This window comes from Phoxinus phoxinus (genome assembly GCF_949152265.1).
Source record: "Phoxinus phoxinus genome assembly, chromosome: 9".
NCBI lineage: Eukaryota > Metazoa > Chordata > Actinopteri > Cypriniformes > Leuciscidae > Phoxinus > Phoxinus phoxinus.
Window position 1 is genome coordinate 11,553,871 of NC_136884.1, and position 18,842 is coordinate 11,572,712.

General features: G+C 38.6%; 1 protein-coding gene across 15 annotated transcripts in view; it reads right to left on the minus strand.

Moving 5' to 3' along the window:
• Positions 1-4,474: 4,474 nt before the first annotated feature.
• anks1b (ankyrin repeat and sterile alpha motif domain containing 1B) overlaps positions 4,475-18,842 on the minus strand; it is a 153,333-nt gene continuing 138,965 nt past the window's right edge. For 8 of the 15 annotated variants that reach the window (XM_079624186.1, XM_079624178.1, XM_079624189.1 and 5 more), the window contains 8 exons: positions 18,626-18,649; positions 17,408-17,533; positions 15,579-15,650; positions 14,435-14,521; positions 14,071-14,208; positions 13,064-13,231; positions 6,984-7,075; positions 4,475-5,792 (listed from right to left, as the gene is read on the minus strand). In XM_079624186.1, the coding sequence (XP_079480312.1) occupies positions 5,744-5,792; positions 6,984-7,075; positions 13,064-13,231; positions 14,071-14,208; positions 14,435-14,521; positions 15,579-15,650; positions 17,408-17,533; positions 18,626-18,649 (756 nt within the window). In that variant the 3' untranslated portion in view covers positions 4,475-5,743. The remainder of the gene's footprint in view (positions 5,793-6,983; positions 7,076-13,063; positions 13,232-14,070; positions 14,209-14,434; positions 14,522-15,578; positions 15,651-17,407; positions 17,534-18,625; positions 18,650-18,842) is intronic. The other 7 variants (XM_079624187.1, XM_079624190.1, XM_079624180.1 and 4 more) reach the window with 3 other exon arrangements.

Here is an 18,842-nt window from a genome sequence, read left to right on the forward strand (position 1 = left end):
TAGAAACTTGCAGGTGAGTTGAGGTTAGATGGAGCTAAACTCTGCAGGACAATGGCCCTCCTGGAGCAGGATTGGACACCCCTGCTCTACAGTTTTATTGCTAACCAATATTACCTGACATTCAACACTCTCACATACACATGTATTGAGTAAGTAAATCTTGGTAGTAAGTAAAAGTCACTTACCAGCAAGTTACACCCAAAAAATACCTAGTGCAAATTCTCAACCACATGAAATGTTAGAAGGATATGAGCAGGAATCTCGTTATATATTTTACACAATCCAACTTCAAAGGTTCTTTTTTTTCAACAGAAGTGCCACTCAAACCCTTTTAACCATTTAATTTCAAAAGCACAAGATCAGTACCTGCCAATTGTGAATGGACATGCAGTTTGTACAAGGCTTTGCTTGCTCTTACTCGTATCATGTGCAATCCCAGCTACCCAAAGCTTGGCCTGAGAACGGTTCCTGTCAGCTGCTCTCAGTGTCAGTGGCTACTTTATTGCTCGCTCTCATCAGGTCAGGTGGAGCAGGGCCAAGCAGAGAGAGAGCAGATGCCAAAGCCATGCCTGCGGAGCTTTGGACGCGATCCTGAAGCTGTCCGAGCAAACGTCATTTGCGGAAGAAATACACCTTTGTTGTTAAAGGAATGCTTCACCCAAAAAAAGTTTCGGAAACCTTGCTGTCCACACACAGTGTTTGTCATCCTACCGCATGTAAGTGTGTTACTAAAGGCCTTTTGGCACTGCAGGCTGTCACCCTGAGCTGCCTTTGGCCTTTAACGCCCAAATGTGTCGAGTCAGGAGTGCAATGCGGTCTGACAGATAAAGGACTCGACCTAAATATGCCTCGTTCTTGTGTTACTAAGGAACATATTTCCTTCTAGATCGCTCCTTCGGCTAAAAGTCTGCCCCCTCTTGATTCACATCTGGCCTCGCTGACAGATGAATGTAGCTCTTCGGCAGCTGTCGTTTCTCTCTCGCCTCTCCCGTCGTGGACGGCAGAGGAGGTGAAGCCCCAAATGGGCTTGTGGCCAGTGTTGCCATGGCAGCTGGTTTTAGGATGCTGGGCATCCTCCCAAAATTGCCCTTTCGTCTCACCTCGGGCAGGGGTAACCGATGACTTTGACCCCACAAAAAGAACAGTTGTTATTGCATCTGAACTTTCGGCACACGTCAGTGTTTTCAAAGGTAATAACAGAGGTAATAACGGGTCGACGGAATGGTGAGGTCGGGTTCAAAATATATAACAAAAATTACACCGGCAATTTCCACTGCTTCTAGATGCCGAAAGCGTTGGTTACTTCTGAGAATGTTTGACCGCCTGGGAGCCTCAATTATATCTGTTAAAGGGAGAACTTGAGCAAATATTATAATTCCAAATTCATTTACTAACATTTGACCTTTTCGGAGCTTTAAACGGGTCAGTTTCTTTTTGAAAGTGAGCAAGGTTCACGTGAAAAATTGCTCATGTGAAAGCTGTCTTGCGGATACAAGAGTGCGCCATGGTAGCCAGCCGAAATCAGGACATCGCTAGACCCTTTCTTCTAGAGCAAGAGCCCCCTCGCTGTGCGGTGCTCTTCCTTCACTTTTCACCTCTTCAATCCTTGTTTCGCAGTCAGACGATACGACACGGGCGGCCGGGAACAATCACACTCAGATTCAGACCGCGGCAAACTTGCCCGGTGTCAAAGCCCCCTAAGAGTGAAAGGGAAACGCACACCAGCTTATTCATATGACACAAAACTAAGACTGACTGACAACTTCATCATGGCGTTTTATAGGATGACTAGTTTACTCCTTACCTTACAATGGGACTCTTGCATCTTTGGCATGTTTTTATACATAGACCTACTTTCTATGCGTAGTAGACTACCTGTGTGATGAAGTCAACATGAAATCAAATTTACTTTCTTTATACACATATTCCTGGTAGTTTTGGGAATGATTCATTGCTGATGCTGCAGGGGAAAAAATAAAACACATACAGGCATATTTTCATGCCGCTGACTACACAATTAGGACAACAATTGCGATATTTATATAGCAACTTTAGTTAGAAACTTGCCTAAAGACAGATAAGCCTACTTTTGTTGTTTTGATGTTTGAGCAATTTCTGCATTCACACCATTAATTGTCATAAATATGCTTTCGAATCGCTCTCTCGGTACTTTGATGTGTTTCACCGATTGGTCTGCGCGCTTCAAGTCGAACACACCAGTTTCTATGTTCTGCTGAACACAAAGAAAGATATTTTAAAGAATGTGGGTAACCATTAAGTCAACGATGCCCCACAACTGTTTGGTTACAAGCATTCTTCAATATACCGTACCTTCTTTTGTGTTCAGCAGAAGAAAGAAACTCATACAGGTCTGGAACAACTTGAGGATGAGTAAACGATGACAGAATTTTCATTTCGGGTGATCTGCAGTGGTCAGGTGGTACAGCGGCCACATGGTACAAGTTGTAGCTCTCAGAAAAGTAATAGTTTACATGTTGTAATTACAAGTTCTACACAGAACTTGTTCACAGTTCAGAATTGTTACGGCAATTACGACGTGGCGCCAATGCACCTTTTGACTATTCTAATGTTGATGATGAGCAAAACTAATATTAACCACACACCTGATTTTACATGCAAACAGAACCCATGCCTAAGAGCCCACTAGAAATCTGCAGAGGGAACCCACGTCGTCTTTTCGACTTCAACATTACAAAAGTAAAATGGGTTTCAAATGTTGATTCATGTTTCGCTTTTGCTAAATGCTATCTGTTGGCAAGCAGTCCTTCAACACAGGACATAACTAAAGTATATACACTTAAAATGCTCATTAGCACACAAATAATAGCCTCTTTTAGGAAATACGTATTGGGTTAGGTTTACATACCAGAGCTGTAGCCACATAAGATTAGTGGTGGATATAGCTTTACTTTGGAATGATCTTAATCTTCAATATTTGCTTACATTAGGTAAGCGCAGTTTGTTGTTTTCGTCAGAGCGGATGAATGCTAGGTGAGGGTTGTTTTTGCTCCCTACAGTTTGATATTGTGTTCCTAAAGCTCTGGCCCAGTTCTCACATATTCTGGGCTCTCGCACATCTCTCTTTGTTCTTTTTATATCAACATGACTGAACTAGTTGAACGATCATAAAGCCTACTTTATTTTGATATCGCTGCAGAAATCTATCTGGCACATTCTGTAAGTGTTAATTAATTGATCTGTAAGATAATTACATAAATGGTTATCCCCTGACGCTTAATTTAGTCAAAGGCTTCGGGATACGCACCATCTGGGACGCGAGACTATTATCTCTCTCGTTCTATCTTTGTTGTGAGAACAGAAATGGAGAGTGAAGGATATTTGATAAAAGTTGATGTGATGATCTCTGATGTAAACGCCTCTTGAAACGCCGTCTGATTTATAAGGCTCTTGACAGAAAGATGCAGTAAACGCTTTACAGATTGGGGAGTAAAACGCGCTGCAGGTGAAATCGAGGCTATAAATGTCTGTTGGATGTACATCTCACAGAAAAGCATGAACTTCTCTATTGTTTGATTTAAAAGTTTATACGAACTATAAAGTAAAACAACCAAGTAATCTTTCAACGTAACGATCGTCGCTATGATTCGAGTAGTAGGCTACAACTGCTCGCTCTTTAGGTGTTGCTTCTTCCGAGTCTATTGTCTTATGCTGGCTGTGTGTCTCCAGATCTGTTACTGCAACGTAACCGAGTTGTGTTAAACAGAAAGATACGAGCTCCATGGAAACAGAGTGCACGAGAAGTGAACCGTATGTCACCCAGCCTGAGGGAGATATTATCCAGAAACTCACACTCAAGTCCTTATCAGAACACATCTTTTAACACACTCCCTGTCTTACAGTTGTGCCAGCTCCCCAGAGGCCACTGATAAGTACATTCACAAATAAATAATACAAACAATCATTAGATATAGGCCTACATAGAAATACAACAGGTAGATAGAGCGACCGACCGATGGATGGAGATAGAATATTGATGGGTGGGTGGGTGGTACATTGATAGAAACAACAAGAGGTAGAACAATTCAACAGTGAGTTACATAAGACAATGCAGTGGTGCAGGGATGACTTCAAAACCCAGAAGACTAATTCGCCACTGGAGATTTTTCAATGGCCTTTTAAAATGGGGTTGTGTTGTACAACGTACACTTCACACACCCCAAACTGTTTCGAATGAGTAACTAGATAAGACAGTTTGGAGTGTGAGTAAGTGCAGAGTAAGTTGTGCAACACAACGTCAAAGTATCATCAAGTTATGTTTACCACAGGATTTATTTTACTCATAAATTGAAAAACCCCATTATAAAATACCATTGAAAATCTCCAGTGGCAAATTAGTCTACCGGGTTTTGAAGTCATCCATGCACCACTCTATAGATGGACAAATAAAATAAAAACAAGAAAGAAAGGAAGGAAGGAAGGCCACAGAAAGGACAATGGTTCTACAATCCGGATTTATTCCGTGTGCTTTGCAAGAATATAAATAAAGACCAAACTTACAAAATCTGTGTGCTGGAAGCCCAAGCCTACAGTATCTACACATGTTAGTCCGCAATGATGTCACAAATCCACCGGTTGCTCATACCTTGTTATAATGTGTTGAACTTTGACCTGCCTGCAAAATTTTGTACCTTGTTTCCCAATGTAATTTATTGGATTGTTTTTTTTATTCTGTCATTCTTTATAAATTTTTTTTTGGTTTGTTTTTTTAATAACATATATGAACAATGAGTCAACAAAATATTTATTTACAGAACTGTGGCAAAATTCTACAGTGACAATGAGTGAAAATAAGATCTGTTTTTATATTTTCATCTGAAACACAAGTGGAGCCATCCACACATTCGGTTCCTCTGTAGTACTACAAGATTTTGTTTTTTTTTCCGGATGGCTGCGTAATTCAAGCTTGACGCGTCATATAAAAATAATGTAACGTTAAGACAACATCAGACAAGAATTGCACAATAAGAATAATTATAATAATTGTAAATATTACAGTAATGGTAATATAGTTCTCTATTAAACAGTATATATCAATAATAATCTGCATGGCGCCGCCAATCGAGTTCACAACCGTTCTGTAGTGTTTTTGGCACGAGACGCATCCATTTCATGGTTGTCCAGTGCAATGAGTTCGTTCACATTGTGCATATTCATTTTTTTTAGATCAATAACCACAAACAAACAAAATAAAGAGAGAAAGAAAGAAAGAAAGAAAACAGAAAAGAAAAATACAGCAATTCATGTAAAAGTCCGTTTCTATCCCAGTCCAGACATGCCATGGTATTTTGGACTAGATATTTAGTGAAAAGTCAATGTAGTGTGTTCGAGTTGCCGTAGCGAGACGGTTCTCGCCTTTCCCCGATCCGTCTCTCTCGCGACAAAGTTCTGTGACGGCCGCTGTCCTTTAGAACGCAACTCGAATCGCTGCCTCTTGAAAAGTGTACATTCAATTCCCACAGTCTCCTCCTGTTGTTTTTATGCAGTAAGTGTGTATGTGTGCGCGTGCATGCGAGTGTTTCGTTAAAAGGCCACGGGTCCACGTCGGCAGTCCTTGTACGCGCAGAATAAGTCCCAGTTGAAAAAGTCCTCGTGCGAATCCTTACACATGCGTTACGAGAGGCTCCGGTGACGCTTTTAGGTTCCGTATTTGCGGTCCTTATTTGCAATGCATGTGAGACTGAGGGTCCATGTTAGGGGCAGGCTACATTCTCTGAATTCCACTGTAATAGACATGGGCGTCCGCCATTGCCCTGTGAATAAAATCACATCACTTATCCAAAGTGTCCATCAAAAAAAGCCCCCCCTTCTCCAGTTCACATGGACTGCATGCTTTCCATCAACTACACTGCATGTCTCAGGACTGGCTCGGTTTTCTCGGGTTTTCATTCATAGGCAACACCAAAAAAAAGGGCAAGAAAGAAAACACAACAGGAAAAAAAAAAAATTTGGAAAGGAAGGAAAACGCGCGATTTGAGAGACAATTTTTTTGGCGGATGTCTCGTCGTAAAATAAGACTCCTTTAAATGCTATCCGACAAACTTCTGCGTCCACAAATTACCTTTACGTTTTGACTTACTAAAACAAGCTCGTAACTCTTGTGCTGTTTAAGAAAAAAAAAAGGAAAAAAATCTCCCCTAAAATAAGGGAATTTAAATTACAGTTATTTTTTTTTTCTCTCCGACAAGCGCTGGTTCTAAAAATGAAAACTTCGCTACGAGACGAAACAACTCAAGCAAAATGTCCTTTGGGTGAAGTCCAATCTCCGCTTCTATGCCAGCCGTTTTGAATGCCCCACCTCACAAAAATCTCTCCGTTTCCCGCCCGTGTGCCTGCGCTCTCGCTAACCCTATGCTGTCTAGTCAGAGAGAAAGAAAGAAAGAAAGAAAGCAAATTCCGACTCTACAAACAACATTTGTGTTTATAAGGCTTGTAGCAGCATTACGGTTTAAGTTGTCATTCAAGCAGTCGAGGGGGAAGTGGGGAAAGGCTTAAGAGGCGCTTCCCGGAGAAGCCGAGGAAAGAATAGCGAGGAACGGAGGGAAGGAGAAATAAAAAGAGAGGAGATGGGGGAAAAATTGAATGAAAAACAACCCCTTGCAACACTTTTTTGTGTGTTTTGGAGGAGGATCGGCAGCGTGGCGGCCTGAAGGCTGACCTTCCCTTATCGTGCTGCGGCCAGAGGGGTGAGGGGGGGCGAGAGAGATCAAGAGATAGAGAGAAAGAGCGGGGCAATAGATCGAAGGAGAGAATAGACAGCGGCAGCGTCATCATGCAGAAGCCACGGTAAACGGGCGGGCTTGGCCGGGCGGAGAGACGCGGGCTTGTCACAGGTCACTGGGCCCGTGGCTCCGTGGGGGGCCTCTAGAGGGCGCTCTCTGTAAGGCACACACACAGGAGTGGACAGTATTTTGGGTGTATATTAGAAAATAGTGGTCTCATACTTGGTGTTGGCTCCTCTTTTGGCTTCCTGTCCTGGCTCGACTATCCATGGGACGTTTGCGTGGCCCTTTTGATCCATTGAGGGCTGCTCCATCTGAGGTGCACACGGGAGAAAGAGACAGCGGGTCAGTAGGTGCAACAGTTTTGAAGACCTAAGCGAAAAGAAGTTTGACCTAAACGGGATATAAACGGCACAAATTGACCTCCTGGCTAAAAATCAAACATGGATGAAACTCTCATTTGGTCAATTTCCATTAATGTTGAAAAGAATAATATTATAGTAACACTTTACAACAAGGTTCAATTGCTTAACATTTGTTAAACGTCCACCATCAAGTGACAGTGACACTAATATCGGATTGCATACAGTACCCGCTTTCGCCGTTTCAAGTTTTGCTGAAGATACAAGTTGTGATATTTTTGAGTGAAACTTCACATCATCATTGTGTATCAGACAGGAATAAAGGTGAATTTTACTTATTGTTGCGCAGAAAAAATATATACTTACACTATTACATACCTCGGGTCGCTAGCGACCCTATACACTTAAAAAAAAAAATATATATTTTATACATTTCTTTATTGTTATATTGTTTATAATAAATACATTGAGGGAAAACTAAGAAGGTTGATGTCTAACTTTAAAAATAAATGAGGGGGAGTGTAGTGAATGATGTCCCCGGTCGATAAAGACCCGAGGTCTTCTTTAAAAGGTTAATAAAATCTTTAAAAGGTTCATCTTCATTTATAATACATCAACTATTTTAAATTTACACAAAAGCGTAGAAATGATCAGGAATCTACATTGAAAATGCTGAAAAAGTAATGTTGCTAGTTAATGATTCCTAACACAAACTAATTAACAATGTTACCTATATTATTCATATTAATTATATTATTTACAATATTAATGATAATAATAAGTTTATAGTTATATCATATTCGGTTTCTCATATGGAATCTGAAGTAATTTACCCGTTCACACCAAGGACGATAACTATAAAATCGTTCTCAATATTAAAGAATAGCTGAGTTCACACACACCACAGATATAACGATATCGGCACAGAGAAACGATATCGTTGGAATCAGAATGATTTTTTTTCCAGCTGATGATCAATAAAAACATTGACAGCCAATCAGAGAGGTGTGTGATGTGATTGGTTAACCGCATGGCAATCTGACTGTCACACCAACACAAAAACTGTGAAATAACTCCACATTACACAATTCTTTTTTTTTTTAAACCTGTAACATCAAACTAATTCATTTGTTATATTAAGTATGGGTGACATAAAATCCATCTTGCAGATCTGCTGTGGTCAAAACTACCCTACAACTAGTACATCTTTATCAACCAATCAAAACACTGTTCCTTGTTGCCACGGCAGCTCAGCCTTGCTCCACATAAAGCTGAGCTATACATGGCTCAGAAACGTGAATCTCTACAGGAACGAACACATGCGCACACAAACGCACAGTCCTTTACGTCTGCTGTTGGCTTGTCTTGAGTTCTTTATCAGGTTTTTCCATATGCAGCCGCATGAATATTAAATAACATAATCCTCGCTCTTCCTGGCTACCTCTGACTGCTCTCAAACACACACATGCACACACCCACACCAGCTTCATTCTTCTCCACATCCAAATGCTTTCAAAAAAGGAACATTCCCTAATCTTACGCAATAAACCTCTAGTATGAGGCATCGACCTGAAAAGGAGCTTAATGGTTTGATAACGCTCTCAGGGAACGATGAGTTTGTGTCTTGGATAAGAGATGCTGAAATATTTCTATCCCTGTTTAGTCAGCCGATGTTCTGGAAGGACAGACCGTCAGAGGACGACAGGAAAGAGGGATTCAGACAAAGAAGAGAACAAACGAACAAAACAAAGTTAAATAATGAATAATGAAATCAGTTAAAGGAATATTTCTGGGTTAGAGAGAGAGAGAGGGAGAGAGAGAGAGAGAGAGAGAGAGAGAGAGAGAGAGAGAGAGGGAGAGAGAGAGAGGGAGAGGGAGAGAGAGAGAGAGAGAGAGAGAGAGAGAGAGAGAGAGAGAGAGAGTGTCAATTACCTCAGAAAATAATTTCTCTTGTCGCAGTTGTTTAAAAAAACAACAACAACAACCAATTATGCTTTTATTGTGGGGCAAGTTCATACTGAAGCTGTTGCCCCACAGACTTCCATTGCGCATGAATTAATGTTTTCTTTTTTTCGTCGTTGTTTTAAGGATGTTACAATTATTTATTTCACCAGGAATTTTCCTTTTATAAATTAAGTGAAAAAGAGAAAGGTTGAGAAAAATTAAAAAAACAAAGAAAGAAATGGCCTATTAATTTAGTGTGACTAATCAAATAACACAAATAAATGAAGTCATTGACAGCCCTAAAAATAAAAAGGGGGAAAGAAATAAAGGAACGGAAGATGCAAGAAGACCTGAAAGTGAAGTTTATGTGGAGGATGGAGGAGTCGGGAGGTATGAGGAAGAGGAGAAGGATGAAGAGGAGGACGGTGGGGGGTGAAAATATGTCCCAGGGACCAGCGGCTAGAGAGGGATATGACCTAGAGGCGGAACAAAGAGGTCACAGAGGTCAAAGCTTGGGAAGGTGAAAACACACACACACACACACACACACACACACACACACGGGTGATTCTTTAATTAGAGGAAGTTTTAAGTGTGTTGAAATTAAACATTAGCAAGAATCAGATTATTTTGGGCTTGTCCTTTACCCATGACTTTTTTGAATAAGTTAAATGCTGTTGTTCACTCTCTTTACTTAATTATACTCGGCTGTAAATGACTCCGTTACATAAATAAGAATGGTTATTTAGTGTAAATGTATCTGTTATAGATTTTTAAAATTAGATTTTTTGATAATATTTTAGATTAGGGTCAATTTCTCGCTATTAACTACGACTTTTGCCTCAATAATCACCTAATTACTGCTTATTAATAGTTAGTCAGGTAGTTAAGTTTATGTATTGGGTAAGAATAAGGGATGTAGAATATGGTCGTGCAGAATAATGCATTAATATGTGCTTTATAAGTGCTAATAAACAGCCAATATCATAGTAATATGCATGCAAATAAGAAACTTAATAGTGAGAATTGGACCCAAAGTGTTAAAGTTAAAGATTTTATCTGTATACATAAATACATATTTTAAATACCCCTTTTTGCTAGTAGTTTATAGTGAAGCTAACTACTTTTTCCAAAAGGCTTGACATTGAGAAGTTTGTAGTAATCTATAGCAGATTAGCTGCCAGAACACTGTGGAACACTTTGAAGAGCTTTCATTTTTCAAGACTTCATGTACCGGTAGTCAAAAATACCCTTAATCACCCATATACAGTGCATTCAACCGACTGCAGGAGTGGACACATGGAGATGAACAGAAGAGAGAAGGATTCCGTTCTCATGGAGCAACACAGCGTATCGTGTCCATATGGAGAAGAGGTGCCGCAACATAATGAACAATTTCTCCTACACAAGGGAAAATCAATATCCGAGTACACCACACACAGCCGTAGAGAATGCTGTTAGTGTTCAGGGTGAACACACACGCACACACAATGGGCATTATTCACAAAAAACAAGCAGAACAAATGTGCGCTAATCATTCATAAATCCATTCTTACGTAAATTGTCACATAAGCACTATTCAGAAGGGATTAGTTGAGTTATTAACACAGCCTGCGATTTCATGAACTGATTCAGATAGATATTGAGATGAGATCATGATATATTTGTAGTTTGTTTGTGTTACTAAGATCACAGTATATATCCAAATGTGGGTGCTTTAAAAGGTCAGGATATGTGCGCACATATATATATATATATATTTAAATATATATACACTATATGATTAATTTGGTACATTTTTGCCTGGTTTCAGAGACCAGTCCCAGACTAAAATGCATGTTTGAGCTGTCTTAATCAAATAACTCAATATCTTAAAATATTTTAGTGCCAATGTTTTGTCTCAAGATGCACACCAGTAGTGTTTTTTTCAAAGGCACGTTTATAAAGTAGCTTAACTAAGGCCTAATCCTGGCTTTATTTAAGCCCTGTCTGTGAAACCAGGCCTTTATAATATATTCTAAGTTTATGCATTATTTATAATATTTGATAAGCCTGTATGTGATGTAATTGATTAATGGAAGGAATTAAGAAGATGATCCTCTTTTTATGTCAGATGGGACGTCAACAGTAACAAACTATTATTTCACACAGAAAAGTTGGCAAAAAGGCACAAAATCCAATGTAGTTTCACCGACCAGAAATTTGAGAAATTTAGTAGCTTTATTTATAGTTTTTTTAAAAGGCCAGTATAGAGAAAAAGTGTAGAGAGAAAACCTGGGACTGGATGTTAACGAAAACTTCTTAGAACAGGATTGAATGGCACAAGAGAAAAGGAGAACAGGATCTGAAAATGTTGCGAGCCGAATTTGAATCTACAAAGTCCATTTGAGCACCGTATCTTACCGGGCATGCATGGTGTCTGCTACACCACAGCTCAATTTAAAGTGAGCCCAGTATTTATACGGTTATATCACATTTTATGTGGACCGTGATCTGGCCTTTAAAACAGATAGAGAAGTTAGGCTTCTCATTAAAAGAGGGTAATGTCTGCAGGCTGGACTCCAAATGCAACCGTTTTTTTTAAATCCAGACATCCATCGTTTCTGTCCTGCGTGTAATCTAACTCCAACAGGCAGGGTGTGTTTTATTTTTATGACGAGCTCCCACCTATTCTGGGCCCTTGTCCAGAGAGTGGTAATATCCCTGTTGGTGGCAGGGGGGAGAGAGAGGCACCGTGCCCGCTCTGGGGGCACTGGGACGAGGGCAGATGGAGAGGAAGACTGCCCTGGAGGAAGCCACTTGCCGGAGCTCTGTGCAAACAGCCCTCATCAATCTCTTTCATCCTTAAACGCACTGAAGGGAGAGGAGATGGAGTGTGCCGTTTACAGATCAAACACTCACCTCTCCGTCCCTCAGGACAGGCTGCGACACACACGCGCTGGCGTGCGTACAAACAAACTTTCACCGAGAGGAAGTCAATCTATTGCAATACTGCCAAACACGCATTTCTCAATATTGGGTTTAAAAATTCACACGTGCTCCTAAACAGACAATCATGCAAACATCGAAATCAATAAATGGCTAATAAGTCTATGTTCGTCTGTGCTGTTTTTAGTTCTCAAACTCATTTTAGGATGAGGGCCAGATTGGTTTCCAAAGGTTTCTGATTTCATTCACCAGAGGTCTTTAGATGGCATAAATGTCAAATTGCTAATAAGGAAATATTATTCAAATAAAAAAAATTACACAAAAATCGCTCATTGCTTTCGGCTTACTCACTTGATAAGCCCACTAAAATAAAATAGCAATACAAAGTTAGGAATAAAAAACAGAAACCGTACAATCAATTTAAATGACATTTACTATAGATTCTACGGTGTTAAGATGCGAGCTATAACGTGCAACACAACCATTCATTTAAAGTATTTATCTGTCATGTTGTAGCTAAAATTTTAATATGAAGAATATATCATAGCAATATTATAAAAGAATATGGCCACATGTCCACCAAAGCGTTTTTAGCCAGCGTTTATTTTCTTCAGTTGAGACGCTTTGCTTGCTTGAAAACAATTGGAAAATACACAAGCCAGCCACGTAAAAAAAAAAAAAAAAGCTTTGGTGGCTATGATAAACAAATGAATGTTTTGGTATCATTTAAATATACACTACCGATTTAAAAGTTTGGGGTCAGATTTCTTTAAGAAATTAATGCTGCACAACTGTTTTCAACATTGATAATAATAAAAAGAAATGTTTCTTGAGCACCAAACCAGCATATTGTTATTAAACTGTTAAATTAAAAGCAACAACTTTTGACACACAGCGGATAAACGTCAGTTTTAAAACAATGTTCCAAATTCAAATTCCAGCAGCTCTGTTTCCCATGATGCATCACTCAGCTTGAGCGCACACAGATATGGGCACAAGGTGTGCAGGCGTACACATGTACAGATGGATGAGGTGAGACGGGCTGCTGTGTTAGGCAAAGTCACTCACACTCTTGCGTATGTTGACGCGAGGTTTGGGGACAGGTTTGGAGGGTTTGCTGTCGAAGCTCTCGGGAAGAGTGGATGACCCGTGGCCGCTCTTTCTGGCCTGCAGGGCCAACTGATACGCCACCTCAAACGCCTGGCCCAACGTCAGGATAATCTCATAGGCAAGATTCTGTAAAAAAAAAACAGACACGCAGATGAGCTTTTTCAAAAATCAACTTGCAAATCACACTTGTGGTGATCTACGCTGTTACAAATCAGCTGAGAAAATGTCCAAAAACCCTTCAAGATTTGAGTTCAATTCAGTGCTACTACATTTGGCAGCATTTTACCACTTTTCTTCCATAATTTCAGAGCTTAGTGATTTTTAAATGATTAAAAACATGCTTTAAGCATGTTATCAATAATTCATGTGTTGTGACTAGCTGATGCACAGACAGCTCTGTGGTGTTACTGTGACAGGAAGTAACACAGAAGACATCAGCTCACTAAACAGACATTTTCCTTAAAAAACAACAACACCATAGCCTTTTAAGATAACAAAAAGTATAGTTTGTATTTAAAATGACTATACAGATGTGACATTTAAGTTTGGATGAAGACTTGTCAGACACCTACCAAGTGTTTTCACACACAATTTTTACAATCTCATCTTAGAAAATAGTTCAGAACTTGACACTAGACATTGATTCTTCAAAAAAAAAGTAAAATATAAAATGAATATACATTTAAATAATCAACAATATAATAACAATAGGCTACTTTCTGTTTTGCCTCTTATTTTGGTCATTTTTTAGATTCATTTGATGATTCAGACAAATGTTCTCTTTAAGTCGATAATCAAATACATCTTCACCAATATATTATTCATAATTTCATTTGTATTTATGAAATGTGGAATTCCTCAAACATGGTTCGCAACAATTGCGCATGTGTAAGTGAGCTTTAATGGATGCTTCATTTTTATTGATGCTTTATCAGACATGGGTGTATTTATTATCTGCTACTAACCACGTCGAAAGCTGTAAACACGTGGCAGTAATGATGGCTGGATTTCAGGTCCTTGGTGATGTACGCAAATGTGGACAGATCTTCAGGGTCCTGCGCGGCACACGAGATATTCCTGATCTCATGCTCAGCTATGATGTTCTAAACATCGGAGAAAGGGAGAGACATAAGAGGAAAATAATCAGCTAATAAATTGGCTTAGAATTTATTCAACACTTTGTCAGAATAATTATTTAATGACATGCAATTTATTGTGATTGATTATTCAATTACATTTTTTATTGACTGACAGCCCTAATTTCTATCTTATAAAGGAAGATGAAAGTTCCATTATTGAGACATTATACAGGTAACGGCGGACGATTACCTTGTTAGTGGCATCGATAAACTTGACTCCCTTATAGGAGACGGACAGTACTATGGTGGGGATCTTCTTCATCTGTTCTGTAGACTTCTTACGGAGAGAAAGAGAGGAGGAGAGATCAGCAGACAGTCTCCAACATTAACATTCATGAGACCCATCACACACTGACTGAGATCTGCTTTATACAAACTCAAACACACACTAAATTATTTACACATAATGCCCTTCAATACCCTGCAATAACCCAGATAGAGGGCCATCTCATGAGACAAGTAAAAAAGGGACAAAATAACATTGTGCACTGTTAAAAAACGCGGCCTTGTTGGGTTTGAACGTTGATGATGATATATACAGCATATAGAGCTGCTGGGAATAAAAAAGGTTTTAGCTGGTCACCCAGTCTGGTCAAGCTGGTCAGGCTGTGGAAACCAAGCCGCCCAGTGCCCAAAACCTCTATAAAACCAGGTTGGGAGACCACCTCATGCTGCAGGGGCATAAATCACATGCGGCCGAGGATAATGATGAACTTCAGAGAATCAGAATTCATTTTCATATATTCCTACGCCGTCATATCAGCTGTCAGAGTGGAATATATATTCATCTGGACCTCATTTCCCCTCTCGCTCTCACTGTCAGGGATTTCCTGTGGATCAGCGCCTCTCTACCGCTCTGTACCTGTCAAAATATTCTGCTTGAAACAAAGAGCGAGAGGTAGAGGACCTAAATTTACACCCTCTGAATGTATTAACGTGTTTGTGAAGAAGCAAGGGGCGGCAGGTCTCAAACTTGCTCTGCCTCGTCGAAATGTGCAGCGGGGAGCAGAAAGGAGCGGGATGGAGAACAGATGGTGTTCAAAAACAGAGCAGGCGAACTGTCCTGCCGTGTTAAATAATCTAATGGGAACGGGGGCCCGGGGGCCATTGAAGTAAGAAAAGGTATTTTGAGGTAAAGCTAGGTTAATGCATTTATTCACTGTGGGAAGTTATGAGAAATTTGATAATTGTGGATTTTTTCCCTAAATGTTGTCTTGCGTGAGTGTAAATCCCAAGTACGCTGTGTGCTCTCGTAGTCCTGTTTTCTCAATGACTGTGTCATAGTGACCTGAGGGCAGCAGGAGGATGACTAGACATGGTGACACGACTCTTACCCTCATTTTTGCGCAGGCATCATGCGTGGACTCTGTGCCGCGCAACTCCTTCACCAACATGGACCCCAGATACTGCAGAACAAACACAATCAGAAACTGAGAAACTCATTCATTTTTATTAATTGTATAATTTTAAAAAGTATAAAAATTTAAATTAAATTAACCATATACAGTATATGTGTGTGTGTGTGTGTGTATGTACTGTATATAAATGTATGTATATAAGACCACCTCAGTATTCAGATTATCCTTTCATTTAATTATTTTCCAGCAGTAGGTGTGCACAGATTGTGTGTCACTGCGAGTACAACTTGTCAGATAAATCAATAACTGAATGGAAATGTAGCTGTGTACAACGAAGTGTGTAGGAACGGAAGAGATCGGTCGGAAAGAGCTTAGTTGTGCTGTGATCTGCTGAAGTGTTACGCTGCACTGCTGGGTATCAGACAAGGACAACCTTGAGAGCCAGCAGACTGTGTTTCACATGAGAGCAATCTGGAATCCACCATGCTGAGGTGTGAAAGCATTCTGTTAATGTAAAACACAATCATCTTACGACTAGATGAGACCGAGATGTTGACCGGCAAGACGGGCGGACGCTACTGTCAGAACCTGTACTACTATCGCAAAATCTTATTAGCAAATCCAGTCTAGACCATTCGTTTAGATTTACATCAATCACAGCTATATGATATTAATCAATCCCTTTTTGTATTTGTAGTTTAAATTATTTTTTATTTAATTGTATTGAGATATTTTAGATGTCAATATTTTAATTTGATGTATTTTACTTTTTGTATAATTAATTTATTGTAATATGTTAGATTTTAATTAATTAATTAATTGTATTTATATTATATTTGCCAAGTAAAAATGTATACAGTAATATAACATCAATCATTATAATCACAACTTACTGAACATTAAATGTTAAATGTATACGCACGCTTCTTTGACAGCTCTGCTTCTGACTCTATCTGGATCTTGCTAATATCCCGCCTTCACTAACTGCAAGTTCATCGATTACGAATTGGGATTGGATGGTAATTTTGTTCACCAAAATATACTATGATGAGAATGGCTACCTTACGATCACCTAGCAAAGACGATTTACGAAAGAAGAAATAAAGGACAAAACATAATTTTTTCATAATAAGTCGGGACACTAAAAATAGAGCTAAAAAAGGGATGTCTGGTCACCCAATCAATAATAAAAGTACAGTATAATAATTGTCAGGTGAGCATCTCATTACTGACCTAATTTTAGGAACCATGAGAGTCAGAATCACCAGTTTAAGTCTAAAATCACCAGTTTAAGTCTAAAATCACCAGTTTAAGAGACTAAAATAAGTCTCAATCTTAAGTTGATTGAGAGTTTTCTGATTCATTCACAGTTCAACACTGGGAACAAAGCTCTTGACCTTTGGCCTCTGTGGTTCAGGCACACATACATGCATGGATTCTGTTCATAAACTCCATCAGTGTTTTTGGCACTGGAGAATAAGCCAATCAAATTGATATGGCTGTTGCTAGGAAACAGAGTGGGTTTATGTAAGCTAATACTAGAGATGCTCGGGCCCAGAGAGAGCTGAAAAAACATGTATTGATTGAAGGTTAAAACACCATTATTCACCACTGAATAACTAATAGACTCGTAGTTAGCTTTCACGTTCGCTTTTCTCTTTCGTTGTCTGATGGCTTACAGGAGCCCGCCAAGGCCGCATCCACTTCTAAATTCCTCGTACATTCACATTTCAAGTGTTCTTTTGGTTCCTTTAGAAACATCTGAGAAACATTCATCATTTATCACTTTTAAAACCCATACTTACATATGCTTCATAGTCACATGACTGGAATATAAGCTTCTCAGGATGGTGCTGCCAGTACTGCACCGGCGTAGATGATGTCGCCTCGTTCGGAGGCCGTAACGTGATTGGCTCGCACCATTCCCCTTGCTAAAAAAAGAAGAGAGGGGGTGGGAAAAAAACATAAATGTTTGTAATTATATCAAGGTCCAGCATTTAGGTTACAAAAGCTATAATATAATGTATATACTGCAGGGTTCAGTAACTGAATAGTTGCTAAGCATTTCTTTTCTAAAGGCTTTTTGTCACTCGTTCAATCTATTTATTTGTTCCCTCTCTTCCTCTGTGTATGTGTATGTATGTATATATATATATATATATAGTACTGGTCAAAAGTTTGGAAACATTACGATTTGTATTGTTTTTTAAATAAATATCTTATGCTCATCAAGCCTGCATTTATTTGATAAAAAATACAGGGGAAAAAAAACAATTTATTACTATTTGAGTTTGAGTTTTATTGATTTTATTATACTTTAAAATATAATTTATTCCTGTGATGCAAACCTGAACTGTCAGCATCATTGCTCTTCAGTGTCACATGATCCTTCAGAAATCATTTTCTAATATGATGATTTATTATCAATGTTGGAAACAGTTGTGCTGCTTAATATTTATTTTGGGAAATTGTGATACTTTTTTCAGTAATCATTGATAAATAAAACGTTAAAAAGAACAGCATTTATTCACAATATAAATATTTTCTAAAAATATTAATCTTTACTCTCACTTTTTATAAATTTAACACATCCTTGCTGATTAAAAATATATTATTTAAAAAAAAAAAGCTTGTTTTTTTAAATTACTTTTTATTAATCCATACATCCTAAAAAAATATCACAGGTTAAAAAAATATATATTAAGCAGGACAACTGTTTCCAAAATTTATAATAAATCAGCATATTAGAATGATTTCTGAAGGATCATGTGACACTGAAGACTGGAGTAATGATGCTGAAAATTCAGCTTGGCGTCACATAAATAAATTATATTAAAATAGAAAACCATTATTTTAAATGGTAATAATATTTCACAATATTGCTGTTTTTTTGTTGTTGTTTTTTTATTAAATAAATAAATGCAGGCTTGATGTGCATAACAGACTTCTTTCAAAAACTAAAAAATCTCAAAAAATAGTAAACACAAGTACATCTGCTATAATCAGTTTCATAGTTTTCTGACCTTTTTCTTAGTCTCTCCCTCCCTCTGTGATGATATATGGAACCACAGAGAAGGAAAAACTGATAAATAACAACAACAACAATAATAATAATAAATAATTCAAATAAATATTTTTATAAACGTACTAATAACATTATTTGTTTCAGCGCTGACTGACTAACTAACAAACCAACAAACAAATAAACAAACAAACAAACAAATATGTAACTTTCTCGAG